The sequence below is a fragment of the Heterocephalus glaber genome, unplaced genomic scaffold (assembly GCF_053883595.1).
Source record: "Heterocephalus glaber isolate CG9 unplaced genomic scaffold, H.glaber_assembly_v1.0 deba00001707, whole genome shotgun sequence".
Classification (NCBI taxonomy): Eukaryota; Metazoa; Chordata; class Mammalia; order Rodentia; family Bathyergidae; genus Heterocephalus; species Heterocephalus glaber.
The window spans coordinates 1,436,494-1,453,193 of record NW_028258427.1 but is presented as its reverse complement, the minus strand read 5'-3'; the positions used below and the strand labels follow the sequence as shown (position 1 = coordinate 1,453,193).

The 16,700-nt window shown below is 35.0% G+C and overlaps 1 protein-coding gene across 7 annotated transcripts in view; it reads left to right on the top strand.

Moving 5' to 3' along the window:
* The window catches only part of Phkb (phosphorylase kinase regulatory subunit beta), a 210,975-nt gene that overhangs the window by 58,981 nt on the left and 135,294 nt on the right, over nucleotides 1-16,700 (top strand). For all 7 annotated transcript variants that reach the window (XM_087199368.1, XM_087199365.1, XM_087199370.1 and 4 more), the window contains one exon: nucleotides 8,682-8,762. In XM_087199368.1, the coding sequence (XP_087055494.1) occupies nucleotides 8,682-8,762 (81 nt within the window). Of the gene's footprint in view, nucleotides 1-8,681; nucleotides 8,763-16,700 lie in introns of those variants that run through there.

Here is a 16,700-nt window from a genome sequence, read left to right as displayed (position 1 = left end):
TTCTTGGGGTTCCTGTCACATGGAGTATTGTTTTCCACACTTTAACTTTTAGGCTATGAGTTTCTTTTCGAATTAAGTGTGTTTCTTGTATGCAGCATATTGTTGGATCTTGCTTTTTGACCCTTTCTGCCAATCCATTTCTTTTGAATGGTGAATTGCAACCATTAACACTGAGGGTTATAGGTACCACCACTCGCAGTGCAGAGGTAGGGGCTTCCGGGACGCCATACCACCGCTCCCAGCACAGAGTAAGGGGCTTTCAGGCCGCAATACCACCGCTTGCAGCACAGAGAAAGGGGCTTCCGGGCCCCCCCGTACCATTGCTCCCAGCGTAGAGGAGGTGAGCTGCATGGCTGCCAACAGCACACGCAACCACTACCCCACCCCCCATCAAAAGGAGAAGACACATAAACAAGTCTCAGGACTTCCAGATCACCTACAGGAACCCCAAAATGTTATGAGATAGAACACTCTGATATTCAACCAACTAGACTCCCTAAACTGGCGACAAAAGAGGATCTGGAAAAAATGAAATCAGAAATAATTTTTCAGATAACAGCAGAGCTTGTGCTCCTAGTCCAAGACATGATCAATAAATCTAGAGAGGAGCTGAGGAACATAATGGAATCCCAGCATAGGAAACAAATGGAATCCATAAAACAGATGCAAACAGATTTCCAGGACATTAAAAATTCCATTGCAAGTCTACACATCAGAATGAGCCAATGTGAGGATAGAATTTCAGATAGAAGATAAGATTGCAATTAGTGACCAGGAAAAGAAAAATTGCTTCAAAATTGTAAGGGGCCATGAGAAATCAATCCAGAAGCTGCTAGATGATGCAAAGAAGAATAACATAAGACTGATTGGAGTCAACAAGGAAACAGAGAGTGCAGATGACATAAAAAAATTGTTCACCGAGGTAAAGGCAGAAAACTTCCCCAAGCAGGGGAAAATAACTTGACATACAGATAAGCGAGGCATATAGGACTCCAACTAGCCTTGATCAAAAAAAATGTATACATAGGCATATAATTGTTAAGATTCCAGTAACCCAACAGAAGAACAAAATTCTACAAGCAGTTAGAGAAAAGAAACAGATCACATATAAAGGAAAGCCCATCAGAATCACAGCAGACTTCTCAACACAAACCCTCAAGGCAAGAAGAGCTTGGAGTGATGTGTATTCCAAGCCCTAAAGGAACACAGCCACCAACCCAGATTGATGTACCCTGCAAAACTATCATTCAAAATTGATGGAGAAATAAGATGTACTGATGACAAAGAACACCTTAGGAACTTCATGAATACCAAATCAGCACTTCAAAAAATTTTAGACAAAATCCTAAGAAAAGACCAGGAGGATCACAACCCCAGGAAGCCCCACAGAATGAATCCACTGGGCAGGACAAGAAATTAAAAGCAAAGGGGGAGAATCCAACAAAAAGAAAAAGTCATGACAATGATAACTCAATATGTTTCAGTTATAACCATCAATGTTAATGGTCTCAATTCACCAATCAAAAGAAATAGACTGGCAGAATGGGTCAACAATCAAGATCCAACAATATGCTGCATGCAAGAAGTATACTTAAACAGAAATTCCTAGACTGAGAGTTAAAGGGTGGAAAACAACACTCCATGTGACAGAAACCTGAAAAAAAGCAGGAGTAGCTATCCTCTCTGCAGATCATGTGGATTTCAAACCCACAATGATTAAGAGAGACAAAGAAGGATACTACGTCCCTATAAAGGGAACAATCCAACAGGAAGAGATGACAATCTTACATATATATGCACCGAACGCTAGTGCACCCAACTACATAAAAGAAATGCTAACAGACATAAAAAGTTATATATGTACTAATGCAATAGTAGTGGGGGGACTTCAATAACCCACTGTCACAAATAGATAGATCAACTAGACAAAAAATTAGTAATGAAATACTAGAACTCAAACTCTTGAACAAATGAATTTAACATGTTTACAGTGTTCCATCGCGCAAAATCAGAATACACATTCTTTTCAGCTGCACACGGGTTGTTCTCCAAAATAGACCATGTACTTGCTCATAGAACATGTTTAAGTAAGTGCAAAGGAATTGAAGTTATCCCCTATATATTATCAGACCATAATGTCATGAAATTGGAGATCCATAGCAAAAGAAACTGCAAAAATTTCATAAACACATAGAAATTGAACAACACACTTCTGAACAACCGATGGGTCACAGAGGAAATTAAAGAAGTAATCAGACAATTCCTTCAACTAAATGCCAATGACAATACAAAATATTGCAATCTATGAGACACAATGAAAGCAGTCTTATGAGGGAAATTCATAGCAGTGAATACTTATATTAGGGAAACAGAGCGTACCCAATTAAACAACCTGATGCTGCACCTCGAGCTTCTAGGAAAAGAAGAGCAGGACAAACCCAAAGCTCATACAAGGGAGGAAATTATAAAGATCAGAGCAGAAATCAAGTCAATGGAGATGAAGAGAACCATACAGAAAATCAATGAAGCCAAGAGTTGGTTCTTTGAAAGAATCAACAAAATTGACAAACCCTTAGCCAACCTTATGAGAAAAAGGAAAGAAAAGGCCCAAATCCATGCAATTAGGAATGAAAAGGGTGAAATTACAATGGACCCAGCAGAAATCCAAATGATCATCAGTACCTACTTCGAGAACCTACATGCCAATAAGATGGAAAATACAGAAGAAATGGACAGACTCCTAGATACGTATGAATTACCAAAGTTGAACAAAGAAGACTTAAAAATTCTAAACAACCTAATATCAATCAATGAAGTTGAAAACGTAATTAAAAACTTACCAACTAAGAAAAGCCCGGGGCCTGATGGCTTCACTGCTGAATTCTACATGACATTTACAGAGGAAGTACTGCCACTACTGTTTAAACTGTTCAATGAAATTGAAGGGGAAGCAGTACTTCTGAATTCATTCCTGGAAGCAAGTATCACCTTGCTCCCCAAAGCTGTGAAAGACCCAACTGAAAAAGAGAACTATAGGCCAATCTCACTAATGAACATAGGTGCAAAAGTCCATAATAAGATACTTGCAAATAGAATGCAGAAGATCATCAAGAAGATCATACACCCTGATCAAGTGGGATTCATCTCAGGGATGCAGGGATTGTTCAACTTATGCAAATCAATGAATGTAATACACTATATCAATAGAGCCAAGGACAAAAACCATATGATTATCTCCATAGATGCAGAAAAAGCATTTGACAAAATCCAACATGCATTTATGATAAAAACCCTACAAAAAATTGGATTAGATGGTCTCTACCTCAAACTGATAAAAGCCATCTAGAAAAACCAACAGCCTGTGTCATACTAAATGGTCAAAACTGGAATTCTTCCCATTAAAATCAGGAACAAGACCACGGATGTATATGTGATGTGCACCCATGTTTATAGCAGCAGTTTGTAATAGCTAAAACTTGGAAGCAGCCCAAATGCCCATCAGCTGGAGACTGAATAAAGCAAATGTGGGTTTTTTTTATAAAATGGAGTACTACTCAGCCATAGAAAATGAGAAATTAGAGACATTTATTGCTAAACGGATGCACATTGAGGTGATGCTCTAAAGTGAAATAAATTCAATGTCTCCATTTCTTTGCATCAGAAAATTTTGTACCTTATTAAATAGTTCCTTGGAGAATTAGTGTTACATGAATTTGTATCTTTTCACCTTAATGTAGTAACTGTAACATAATTAGATTTTTTTGGTTTTTTTGCATTGATAAATACATTTACTATAAGAAATGGGGTTTTCAGAGTATAACAGCTCACTTAGTTTTTAAATGATAATGCTGTTATATTTATTGACCTAGAAATTTTCATACTAGATTATTCAATTTAAAATATGAAGGATAGAACATTAATTTCACCATTATTTTAAAAATAAACATTAAAAAGTTTAGAAGGGCTCACATCAAAAGGTAATGGGGAGTGGGGTTAAAGGTTGTTTTTTCTTTTCACACTCATTTTCTAATTCTTTGATGAATGTGTACTATATGTATAGTTTAAACATCTTTAAATTGTATTTTAATTGACTAATTCTAAATATTAAGGGGTACAATGTGACATTTCCATACTTATATGCAACGTGTAAATCAGATCAGTGTAATTGGCATATCTATCACCTTGACAGTTGTGAACTGTAGTTATCCTACTGTGCTAATTTGCCACTGTGCTGTAGAACATTTGAAGCTATTCTTCCTCCCCAGGTGCACCCTTGTCTACATTCCTCTCTCCCATATTCCAACACATGTTCCAGGCTCTGGTAACCATTATTTTATCTTCTTCTTCTGTTAGATCAACTTTTTAGTTTCTATGTAGGAGAACATGTAGTAATTGTCTTTCTACGCCTAATTTACTTCACTTAACATAAGATCCTCCATTTTCATTCATGTTACTGCAAATCGTAAAATTTCATTTTTTTCATGACTGAGTAATAGTACATTGTGTATATTTTCTTTATCAATTTATCTATTGATAGACTCCTGAGGCTGATTCCACATCTTGGCTAGGAGGAATAGTGCTGTAATAAACATGAGTGCAAATGTCTCTTTGACATACTGATATCAGTTCATTTGGTATATACCCAGTGGTAAGATTATTGAAGCATTATGTTCTAGTTCTAGTTTTTTGAGGAGCTTCTGTACTTTTTTTCCATAATGGCCATATTAACTTACATTCCTATCAATAGTGTATTGAGTTCCTGGTCCCTTCCCATCCCTCTTAGCATTTGCTTTTTCTTTACTTGATACTAGCCTCTCTGAGATGAGATGGTATGTTATTATGGTTTTGATTTGATTTGCACTTCCCCGATGGTTAGTGATGTTGAGCATTTTTTTATATGCTTGTTGGCCATTTGTGTATCTATTTTGAGTAACATCTATTTAGATCATTCACCCATTTTTAAATTGGATTACTTGTTTTGTGCTATTGAGTTGTTTGAGTTCTTTATATATTCTAGAAATTAATTGCTTACAGAATGAACACTTTCCAAATATTTTCTCCCATTCCGTAGGTTTTCTCTTCTCTCTGTTGGTTCTTTTGCTGTACAGAAATGTTTTAATTTTATATAATCTCATTTGTCAATTTTTGCATTTGAGGCCTGTGCTTTTAAGGCCATATCCAAAAAATGTTTGCCTAGACCAATACCTAGAAGTATTTCCTTATATTTTCTTTCAGTCATTTTTACTTTAGGTCTTACATTTAAGTTTTTTATCTACTTTGATTTGATTTAGTATATGATGAGAAAATAGGGGTCCAATTTCTTTCTTTGCATATGAATATCCACTTTTGCTGGCATCATTTATGGAAGAAACTTGCTTTACTTTTTTTTATATTTATGAATACATGTTTGTAATACATAATGATTACATTCATTGTGGGGAGTTGCTGCATGACACATCTTAATTCTTTTTACATGCCCCTTTTTTTCCCTTTCCTCCCCACTATTTCCATATCTTGGTCCATTCCTTATTTACAAAAAAAAAAAAATCTAACCTTGTTTCCTTTCATCTGTCTTTTATTTATTTAGACTTTGGGTTTCTCATGTAAGAAGCGATGCAATGTTCAAGCTTTTGCATGTCATTTATTTCACTTAACATCTCATGCTGCACCCATTTTCTTATAAATGACTTAAATTTATCCTTCTTTATGGCAGAGCAGTACTTTACTGTGTATAAATGCCACATTTTCTTTGTCTAGTCATCTACTGCTGGACATATAGGCTACTTCCAAAATTTAGTTATTAGTTGTGCTGCTATAAACATGGGTATGTATATATCACTAAATTATGTCTTTAGCTATTTTGGAAAGATACCTAGAAGGAAAGAGCTGAATCAAATGGAATTTCTGTGTTTAGTTGTTTTAAGAACAATTGATACTGATTTCTATAGTGATTGCAGTAGTTTACATTCCCCAGTAATGTAGAAGGCTACCATTTTCCCCACAGCCTCACCAAAATTTGTTGTTATTTGACTTCTTGATGATAATCACTTTTTCTGGAGTACGATGGAGTCTTAATGCTGTATTCATTTGCAGTTCTGTAATGGCCAGAGATGTTGAACATATTTTCATGTACTTATTGATCCTTTTTTCTTCTTCCAAGAAGTGTCTATTCCTTTTGGTTACTCATTATTTGAATGAGTCTTTTATTTTAAGAGGGTTGAATTTTTTTACTTCTGATTTTTCACTAATTCCAGTTAATCTTAGATTAGTCTTTTTATCATGTAGCTGCTGTTGGGTCCTTTTCCCATGACCTTTTATAGTTTTTGAATTATCTCTGAGTGTGTGGTCACCTGCATCAGCCCTGTCTTCCAGTTCTGTCCTTATATTGGTCACTTCTGCAACCGCATACTTTCAGCAGAAGTTTTTGTCTCCTGGATTTGTGTTTGGTACCTTTTATGTACTATAATTCTCTGCTAAACTGGTCATTCATATTTTATATCATTTTTATCTCAGGTGGCTTTTTATTAGTGTTTTCTATAAGCTCACTGATTATTTTATTATCAATTATGTGTTTAGTTATATCATCTTTGAACTTGCGGAGCATTTTATCTCAGTATTTTTTGTCTTTTCTTTTATAATTTGTATAATTTGTATAATTTCACTATTTGGCTTTTGATTTCCTCCCTATTCGTGCTCCATAGATAAGCTTTGGAGAAATTGGGAGTGTTTGGAGGCATCTTGTTGTCTCATTTTTTTATGTTTCTTTTTTTTTCTTTTAGGTGTGTTGAAAGTTGATGGTTAGTTATAGTTGATGTATTTTGTTGCTAGATGGATATCTATAGTTAGTGTTTGCTTTCCAGTGATGTACTCTGTGCAGCCAAACTGTATGCCTTTTCCTCTATTCTAAGATCTGACCAACTCTGTTACTTTGGAAGGGAAGAGTGCAGTGTAATTAGCCCAACAACAGGCTCTCTGGAACTGAACTGTCATATTGTTGCTGACAGAAACACAAGCTGGTTATTGGCATACAGTAAAAACCAATTCACAGCAAAAACTATGCTGCCCTTGTAATAGCCATGAAGGAAGCAACAGGAATAGAGTCAAACTCAAACTGGATATTGACATAACATAAGAACCAATAAAAGCTTCCAGTGTACCATACTTCACAATAGAAAAGAAATCTGCAACAATAATATAAACACAAAGAGAAACTAAATATTGACATATGTTAAATATCTACTAAATGTAACAATTATACCAACATTGACATTAGAAAAGAATCAAATAATAGTTAACTAAATAACTAAGGTTCTGTGTCTCTCTGAGTACCCCAAGTCACTGCTTTCTTCACCTAGCTTTATAGCCTGTTGGTTTTGTGAGAGCCCCCCCACCCTCCAGAGGCCCCTCTGTCCATACAGGCCCAGCTATCGCAACTATCCAAGCCAAGGAATATCACTGATTATGCTGGCAGATAGAGAAACCCAACAGACTAGAGTTCTGTGCTGGGTGCAGACAGTGGACTGGAGTGAGGAGGGAGTGTCAGGCAGTCACTGAACCTAGTGCTAGTACTTTCAGAAAACCATTACACATGTCTGGCCTGGCTTCTCACCACAGAGGGTGGATCCCCATGTCCTTCTTGGCCTGAGCTTAGACTCTGAGACTGTCTCTTGTAGTAGTCTTCCACCTAGTTACTGTGGTAGGGTGACCCCAGAAACCATCAGGTGTAGTTGTTCTGTAGCTCAGTCTTAAACAGGTAATCCCTTCCAAAATGGCTCCTGATTAAACACTCTGAAATATGGCAATGCTGCACTGGATTTCTTCTCCAACTCTAGCCTGCCACGCAAAAGGGTGATTTTGCGGTTGATAGTAGCTCTGAGATGTTGTTGGTGACGCACTGACGGCCTATTCCTTTGTTTCCCTGGAGCTGCCAACCCTCTCAGGGTTTTCCTTGTGTGAAATGAGACAGGTCCCCTCCCCAGGACCCAGGGTTGACTTCACAGACTGCTTCATCCTTTTTTTCTGTTATTGTACTCAGTTTCTCTAGCTTCTCTGGAATTTATAGTTTTCCTGTCACTTCGCTCTGAATTTCTGGAGATCCTTTTTTTTTTAAAGACTACCCCTCTTTTGTTCATAAAACTAATTTGTTTATAAATATATTTTATGTTGTACCACTTACTAAAATTAATGGGTTTCTGGAGTTGTTTACATAAATACTGTGTTGTCTGAAAATATAACTATTTTCAAGATATACTTCCTATTGTTTATGGAGTTCTGGCATAGTACTAAAGTCTTGCCAAATAACTTCATTTACATATACAGATGGAGTGATACTATAAAGCTTCCCATGGGACAAAATTACTTTAAAGTGGAAGTATTTTAGACCAAGTTTGAAGATAAATCTTATGAACAAATGTTACATAGTGTTAACAGTTCTAATTGCAGCCATTTCCCTTATTGAGTGTTAACCCAACATAGTGAGTTTGATGATTTTTCAATATTACATACAAAACTGAGATTTCATTATGAACTAAATCTATAGCTCCTTTATTTCATAATAGGAAAAGATAGTTTTTGCATGACACTGTTAGAGCAAGTGACTTGTAATCTTAGGTTTTACATTTAATTTCTTTACATAATATTTTGTTTTCATTTGACCTTTTAATATTACTGTTTATTTTCAGATAAATGCAGTGTCACTCTATCTCCTTTACCTTGTGGAAATGATTTCTTCAGGACTGCAGATTATCTACAACACTGATGAGGTATGATTTTCCCAAATTCTATATTACTAAACACTGAGAATATCTTTCCCCTTTTACTTTTAAAGATTTATTTTTAGTTTCATAAAGTGGATTATGCTTACATTTCATGTAATGAGATATTAGTTTTTGGATATTGTTTCAAAAAGTATGTTTTCAATGTAATGCACCTTAAAAGGGAGCACAGGTGGTAAAATTTAACTCCTATGATGGCTGTATTTCAGATGATCTGAAAGAAAAACATGTAACTTTCACAAAATTTCAATGAAAATAGGATTTACAGACTAAGTTAATGTCTTTTTTCACAGCATTGCTTTTTATAACTCAGACATTTAAAAGCATAAAGAAACTTTTATCATGTGATATTACTGTTATTTGTAAGACTTCAGTAGGGTTCTTCATGCTTTTCAAAAAACAAATACCATATTCTTATTTTTCATTAGCAAAATTGTAAAGAATTTATACCCCTAGTTGAGAGGCTTTTCTTTCACACACATTAAAGCTTCAACAAACACACCAGCACACATGCTGACTTTGCAGTGTGCCCTATGGGAACAGGAATGCTTTTATTACTTGGTGGCACACACAGTGAGAATTATCAGAAACTAGGTATGCCATGCATACTTGTTATTCCTTTCCTATGCGAAGAGAATTGTTACATCAAATTCACAGTCATCATTGGCCAGTGTTTGAATTGGGGTTCATGTAAGCCTGTCCTCTAGTAGTTTAGTCTTGTAAGTCAAGTCTTTAGAAGTACAGGTAAATAATACAGAAGAAAATACAAGAAATAATAATAATTATAGTTTTTTTCTATTTGATTCATCAATAATTTTGTGTTTTATTTTATCTAAATCATTTTTAGTTTCACAATATTGTGAAATAATTGTATTCAAGCATTTTTAGTAGAGGAATGGTTGGAAAATTTCTGTTACTGATAGTTGTAAGGTGCATCTTAAATGTAAAACAGAAGGGGTATGACTGGCAGAAGAGAGAAAGGCTTCCAGCACCAACTTGTTTAGCTTCTCATTTCTTTTCACCCATAGAGGCTTCAAGGCACTATGAGAACTATGTCTGGTACCAGAGGACCACAGTGTGATAACCATTCACAATAAATGCCAACTAATATTGTTGTTTGGAAGTGATTTTGCACTGCTCTTACTTGAAGCAAAGATAATGGTGAAAGTGTCATAGCAGCCAGGGATTTAGCTCAGTGGTTCCGGCGCCTGCCTCGCAAGCGCAAGGTCCTGAGTTCTATCCCCACTACCAAAAAAAAGAGAAAGTGTCATAGCAGTGGTTTTGTTTAGTTTGGTATTTTATTTTTGAAAATTTATTTTCTGCTCTCTAAACATATACTTTATTTCATTATAGATCTTTGTCAGTTCTCATTATTTGTCAGTATGATATTGCTTAACTTATTTTTATCTTAAACTTTCTGATAGTTTTTCTTGACCTTATTGTGTTTATATGGTGCATATAAAATTGTTACATAGCTAATATTGATAGATTTATCATGTACACTTTAAAATCCTATGATAATAAAATGTATCATTGTTCACCATCTTTCTCCTTGAGATTCTGTTTAATGTATCCAGACTGTATGAAAAGGTAGCCAAGAGGTCAACATAGACTCTTTCAATGAATGAAGTTACTTCTCTCTAGATATTTCTGAGAATTTAATCCTGCAAATAGTGATATAACTTGGATGCATTGTTTTTTCTGAATGTATCTAAGGCCCTGGTTTGGCAGGTTTGTAACCCATCTCTTCTTCAGTAGCTAGTCACATTTAGATTTTAGGGCAGTACAAGGACTTTGGAGATAATACAGCTGCCATTCATTTCCTTTTATATTTATTTTCAAATTTTAAATTTGGCACAGTCTCTATTGTTCTTAGAATTGAAGAAAACAAAGTTTGGGGCTATATATACATATATACATACATATGGATATATATACATATATACATACATATGTATATATATATGTAATGCATATATTGTCTGCATTTTTTATTTTTCAATAATTCATTTCCTTTTATAATGCATCATTTTAATTTTACTGATCCTCTTGAATCTCTGTACTGGTTTCCATATTGGTTGCACCTGTTTACACTGCCACCAACAGTGGAGAAGGATTCCTTTTTCCCCACAGACCCAGTAGCATTTGTTATTGGTTGATTTCTTGATGAGAGGCATTCTTTCTGGAGTGAGATGGAATCTCAGTGGTGTTTTGATTTGCATTTCTTGAATGACCAGTGATATTGAACATGTTTTTCATGTATTTATTTGCTATTTATACTTCTTCATCTGATAAATGTCTATTCATTTCAGATGCCCATTTTTGGATTGGGTCTTTATATGGGGGTCTGAGTTTTTTGAATTCTTTATATATTCTTGATATATATATAGTCCTTTGTAAAAAAAATTTTCCCATTCTGTGGGTTGTCTCTTCACTCTGCTGGTGGTTTCTTTTGCTGTGCAAAAGCTTTCTAATATGATGATGTTGTTTCTAATGTCCAAGTTGTTGATTCTTTGCAATATTTCCCATTTGATTAGGCTTTTGTTCATTCAGTCTTTGCCTACACATATGTCTTCAAGAGTTTTACCTATTCTAACTTCCAGCAGATTAACAGTTTCTGTTTTTATATTTAGATCTTTGATCCATTTCTATTTTAGTTTAGTGCATGATGAGAGATATGGGTCTAGGTTTACTCTTCAGTGTGTGGAAAGCTACTTTTCTCAGCACCGTTTATTAAAGAGGCTATCTTCCAGTGAAAATGTTTGGCCTCTCTATTAAAGATAAGGTAGCTGAGTGTACTTGGAGTTGTTTCTGCATCTTCTATTCTGTTTAATTGATCCTCAGGTCTGGTTTTTGTTTTGTTTTGTTGTTGTTGTTATTGTTTCTGCCACTACCGTGCTGCTTTTATCACTATATTTTTGTAGTGTATCTTCAAATCAGGAATTGTGATGCCCTCTGCCTGGCCTTTGTTGCCCAGAATTGCTTTTGCTATTCTAGGCCTCTTCTGGCTCCATTTGAATTTTAGAATTGTTTTCTCTAGTTCCATGAGATATGCTATTGGTATTTTGATTTAGATTGTATTACATCTGTATAATATTTTTAGAAGTATAGCCATTTTCAATACATTGGCACTGCCTATCCAAGAACGGGGGATATCTTTCCATTTTCTGATATCCTCTTTGCTCTCCTCTTTCAGATTACAGTAATTTTCAATGTAAAGGTCTTTTACTTTCTTTGTTAGAATGATTTCTGTCTTTCATTTTGCCTGATGCTATTGTGAAATGTGTTGTTTCCTTAATTTTTCTCTCATTGAGTTTGTTATCTGTGTACAAGAATGTTATTAATTTTTTAGTGCTGACATTGTATCCTGCAATGCTAAGGAACTTGGTTATTAATTCTAGGGTACTTTCAGTGGAGTTTTTAGGATTTTCTCTGTAGAGTATTATGCCATCCACAAAGAATAATACTTTAACTGCTTTCTTTCCTATCCATATTCCTTTTATGTCTTTCTCTTGTCTAATTGCTCTAGCTAGTGTTTCCAGGACTATATTGAACCGAGTGGTGATAGTGGGCATTCTTGTCTTATTCCTGATTTTAGAGTTAAAACTTTCAATTTTTGGTCATTTTGACCATAGTTATGATGTTGACTATTGATTTGTCATAGATGACTTTTATCAGATTGAAATAAAGACCTTCTATTCCAATTTTCTTTAAGGTTTTTATCCTGAATGAGTGTTGGACTTTGTCAAATGCTTTTTTGTGTGCCTTTTGAGATGATCATGTGGTTTTTGTCCTTGATTCTGTTCATGTTGTATATTACATTTGTCAATTTACATATGTCAAACCATCCCTCCTTCCCTGGGATGAAACCTACTTAGTCATGGTGTATAATCTTTGTGATAATTTGTTGCATTCTGTTTGTCAGTATCTTATTGAGGATTTTTGCACTATGTTCATTAATGAGATTGTCCTGTATTTCTCTTTTTTGGTTGCATCCTTCTCTGATTTTGGTATCAGGGTAATGCTTGTTTCTAGGAATGAGTTTGGGAGTATTGCTTCCTTTTCAATTTCATTAAAGAGTTTGAGGAATAATAATAGCATTAGATCTTCTATAAAGTTCTTATAGAATTCAGCAGTAAATCCATCAGGACCAGGGCTTTTCTTTGTCGGTAATTTTTTTTTAATTCTTTAATTTCATTGACTGATACTGGGTTATTTAGAATTTTTCTATCTTCTTGATTCAGCTTTAGTAGTTTATATGTATCTAGGAATTTGTCCATTTCTTCTGTGCTTTCCATCTCATTAGAGTACTATTTCTTGAAGTAGACATTGATGATCTTCTGGATTTCTGCAGGATCTGTTGTGATTTTACAGTTTTCATTCCTAATTGCATGGATTTGAGTCCTTTTTTCTCTCTTTTTTTATTTTGATAATGTCGGCTAAGTGTTTGTTAGTTTTATTTAATCTTTCAAAGAACCAACTCTTCAATTCATTGACTCTTTGTATTTTTTTTTTTTTAGCTTTAGTTGCATTTATTTCTGCTGTGATCAGGAGTGGTGATAGTGGACATCCTTGTCTTGTTCCTGATTTGAGTGTGAAGGATTTCAGTTTGTGACCATTTAGTATGATATGGGCTGCTGGTTTTTCATAGATGGCTTCTGTCAGTTTGAGGTAGAGACCATCTATTCCAATTTTTTGTAGGGTTTTTATCATAAATGCATCTTGGATTTTGTCAAATGTTTTTTCTGCATCTATTGAGAAGATCAATCATATGGTTTTTGTCCTTGGCTCTATTGATATAGTGTATTACATTGATTGATTTGCATATGTTGAACTATCCCTGCATCCCTGGTATGAATCCCACTTGGTCAGGGTGTAGGATCTTCTTGATGATCTTCTACATTCTATTTGCCAGTATCTTATTAAGGACGTTTGCATCTCTGTTCATTAGTGAGATTGGCCTATAGTTCTCTTTTTCAGTTGGGCCTTTCTCTGCTTTGGGGATCAAGGTGATGGTTGCTTCCAGGAATGAATTCGGGAGTATTGCTTCCCTTTCAATTTCACTGAAGAGTTTAAACAGTAGTGGCAGCAGTTCCTCTAAATGTCTTGTAGAATTCAGCAATGAAGCTATCAGGACCTGGGCTTTTCTTAGTTGGTGTTTTTAATTACATTTTCAGTTTCATTGATTGATATTGGGTTGTTTAGAATTTTTAAGCCTTCTTCGTTCAACTTTGGTAATTCATATGTATCTGGGAATCTGTCCATTTTTTCTGTGTTTTCCATCTTATTGGCGTGTAGGTTCTGGAAGTAGGTATTGATGATCCTCTGGATTTCTGCTAGGTTGTAATTTCATCCTTTTCATTCCTAATTGCATGGATTTGGGCTGTTTCTTTCCTTTTTCTGATAAGGTTGGCTAAGGGTTTGTCAATTTTGTTGATTCTTTCAAAGAACCAACTCTTGGCTTCATTGATTTTCTGTATGGTTCTCTTAGTCTCTATTGCACTGATTTCTGTCATGATCTTTGTAATTTCCTCCCTTGTATGAGCTTTGGGGTTGTCCTGCCCTTCTTTTTCTTGAAGCTTCGCATTCAGCATCAGGTCGTTCATTTGGGCTCACTCTGTTTTCCTAATGAGTAGTCACTGCTATGAATTTCCCTCCTAAGACTGCTTTCATTGTGTCCCATAGATTCCGGTATGTTGTATTGTCATTGTCATTTAGTTGAAGGAACTGTCTGATTTCTTCTTTAATTTCCTCTGTGACCCAGTGGTTATTCAGAAGTGTGTTGTTCAATTTCCATGTGTTTATGAAATTTTTGCGGTTTCTTTTGCTGTTGACCTTCAATTTCATCGTGCCATGGTCTGATAATATGCAGGGGATAACTTCCATTTCTTTGCACTTATTTAAACATGTTCTATGAGAGAGTATGTGGTCTACTTGGGAGAAAGTCCTGTGTGCAAGTGAGAAGACTGTGTATTCTGATTTTGGGGGTGGAACACTGTAAACATCTGTTAAGTTCATTTGTTGAAGAGTTTCATTGAGTTCTAGTATTTCGTTCCTTGTTTGTGTAGTTGATCTATTTGTAACAGTGGGGTATTGAGGTCTCCTACTACTATTGTATTACTACTAATATGATTTTTCATGTCCATTAGTTTTATATAGTTGGTTGCACTAGTGTTTGGTGCATAGATATTTATGATTGTCATCTCTTCCTCTTTGATTGTTCCCTTTACAAGGATGTAGTGTCCTTCTTTCTCTCTCTTAATCCCTGTATCCTTTACTTTCATTCTTTGGTCATTTTTTAAATGGTGAATTTAAAATCTTTGTCCAGTAAGTATGATGTTTGTGCTTAATCAGGGACAGTTTCTGTTAGTTTCTTTTTTCAGATAGATGGACCATTTTTTTTTTTTTTTTTTTTGGTTCCAGGGATTGAACTCAGGACCTTGCCCTTCCAAGGCAGGTCTGATGCTGCTGAGCTAAATCCCCGGCCCTGGGCCATACTTTTATTGTTGTTAGAAGTAGACATTTCAAATAATATAGTATTTGAACTCGAGAAATCAGATCCTTCTCCTCCAATACATGGTGGTGTTGATTTGTATTTGTTGTGTTTCCTCTTTGTTTAGTATGTTTCCTGAAAAATTTCTCTGTAAATTCTTTATTGTTTGTTATATGTACCATTGAAAACTTTGCTCAGTTAGCTCAGTGGTCAATTAAAAACTGAAGAGAGGGGCCAGGGATTTAGCTCAGTGGTTCTGCCCCCTGCCTCTCAAGCACAAGGTCCTGAGTTCAATCCCCAGTACCAAAAAAAAAAAAAATACAAAACTGAAGAGAGATTTACCTAGATGCTCCTAGCAGTAAGTCTCCTAGTCTGTGTAGATTTCCTCTATGTGTGTTTTGGGCATAACTTGAGAGCTCTCAACAGGCGGTATACAACATTTGCTGTAGCTTTCATTTAATTCCTGCCTGAGATTCTGTACAATGTGTTAGAACCATGCAACCAGATAAGTATTATCCATTCATCCTCAAAAAGTTACTGAATACCTGTTGTGTGCCAGGGCTTTGTTGGGATAGACTTCTATCAATACATTACTATTATAATATTTATGCTATTATAAATCATTCTCTGCTAAACAATCATATTCATTTTAAGCAGAATCAAGAAGTTCTTAGATTTAAGTCTTACCTTGAATCATAGTCTTACCCTGTAATTGGTATCACTTCACTGATTTCAAAACCAGGTAATGAATTTATATTTATGTTTAATGTCTGATTTTTTCAAAAGAAAATCAGACTCAATTTATGTTCCAATACTTTTGTAATTTTTGTTGGCTGTATGACTGTTAAACCTAGCCATATCAGATTTTTAAGAGCTTGTCCTATGATTATCTGGAATTTGTCTTCAACTTAGATCTACTTCTTTGGGATAACTACAGTTTCTTCAATGAATGGGTGCTTTTTTTTTTTTATTTCTCATAAGATGCATGGAGGTGGCTGATAGCTTAGTCTGTCAGTCTTTCTTGTATTACCTAAAAATTGCTACCAAAAAAAAGAGAAGGAAGGAGGAAGAAAAGAAAAGAAGGAAGAAAGGAAAAGAAATGAGAAATACTTGATTTTCTAGGGAAAGGATTTAGCCAGTTTTCATTAGAAGTAGCTCCTTTTTATCAAAAACCCCAGAGATTTCTATTTATGATTTACTGGTCAGAGCTATTGTGAGGTCACCTCCACTTGAACATTAAAGCTGGAAAAGTATATGTTTCTTTTCCATGTATAGTTATAGTGTCCAACAGAAATAAATGTGAGCCACATGTGTAATTTAAAGTTTCTTGTAAACCGTGTTAAAAACTTGGATGAAATTAATTTTTTAAATTTATTTTTTATTAGTACATGTTTGTCATACATATTGATCACACTGATCATAGAGAATTTGTA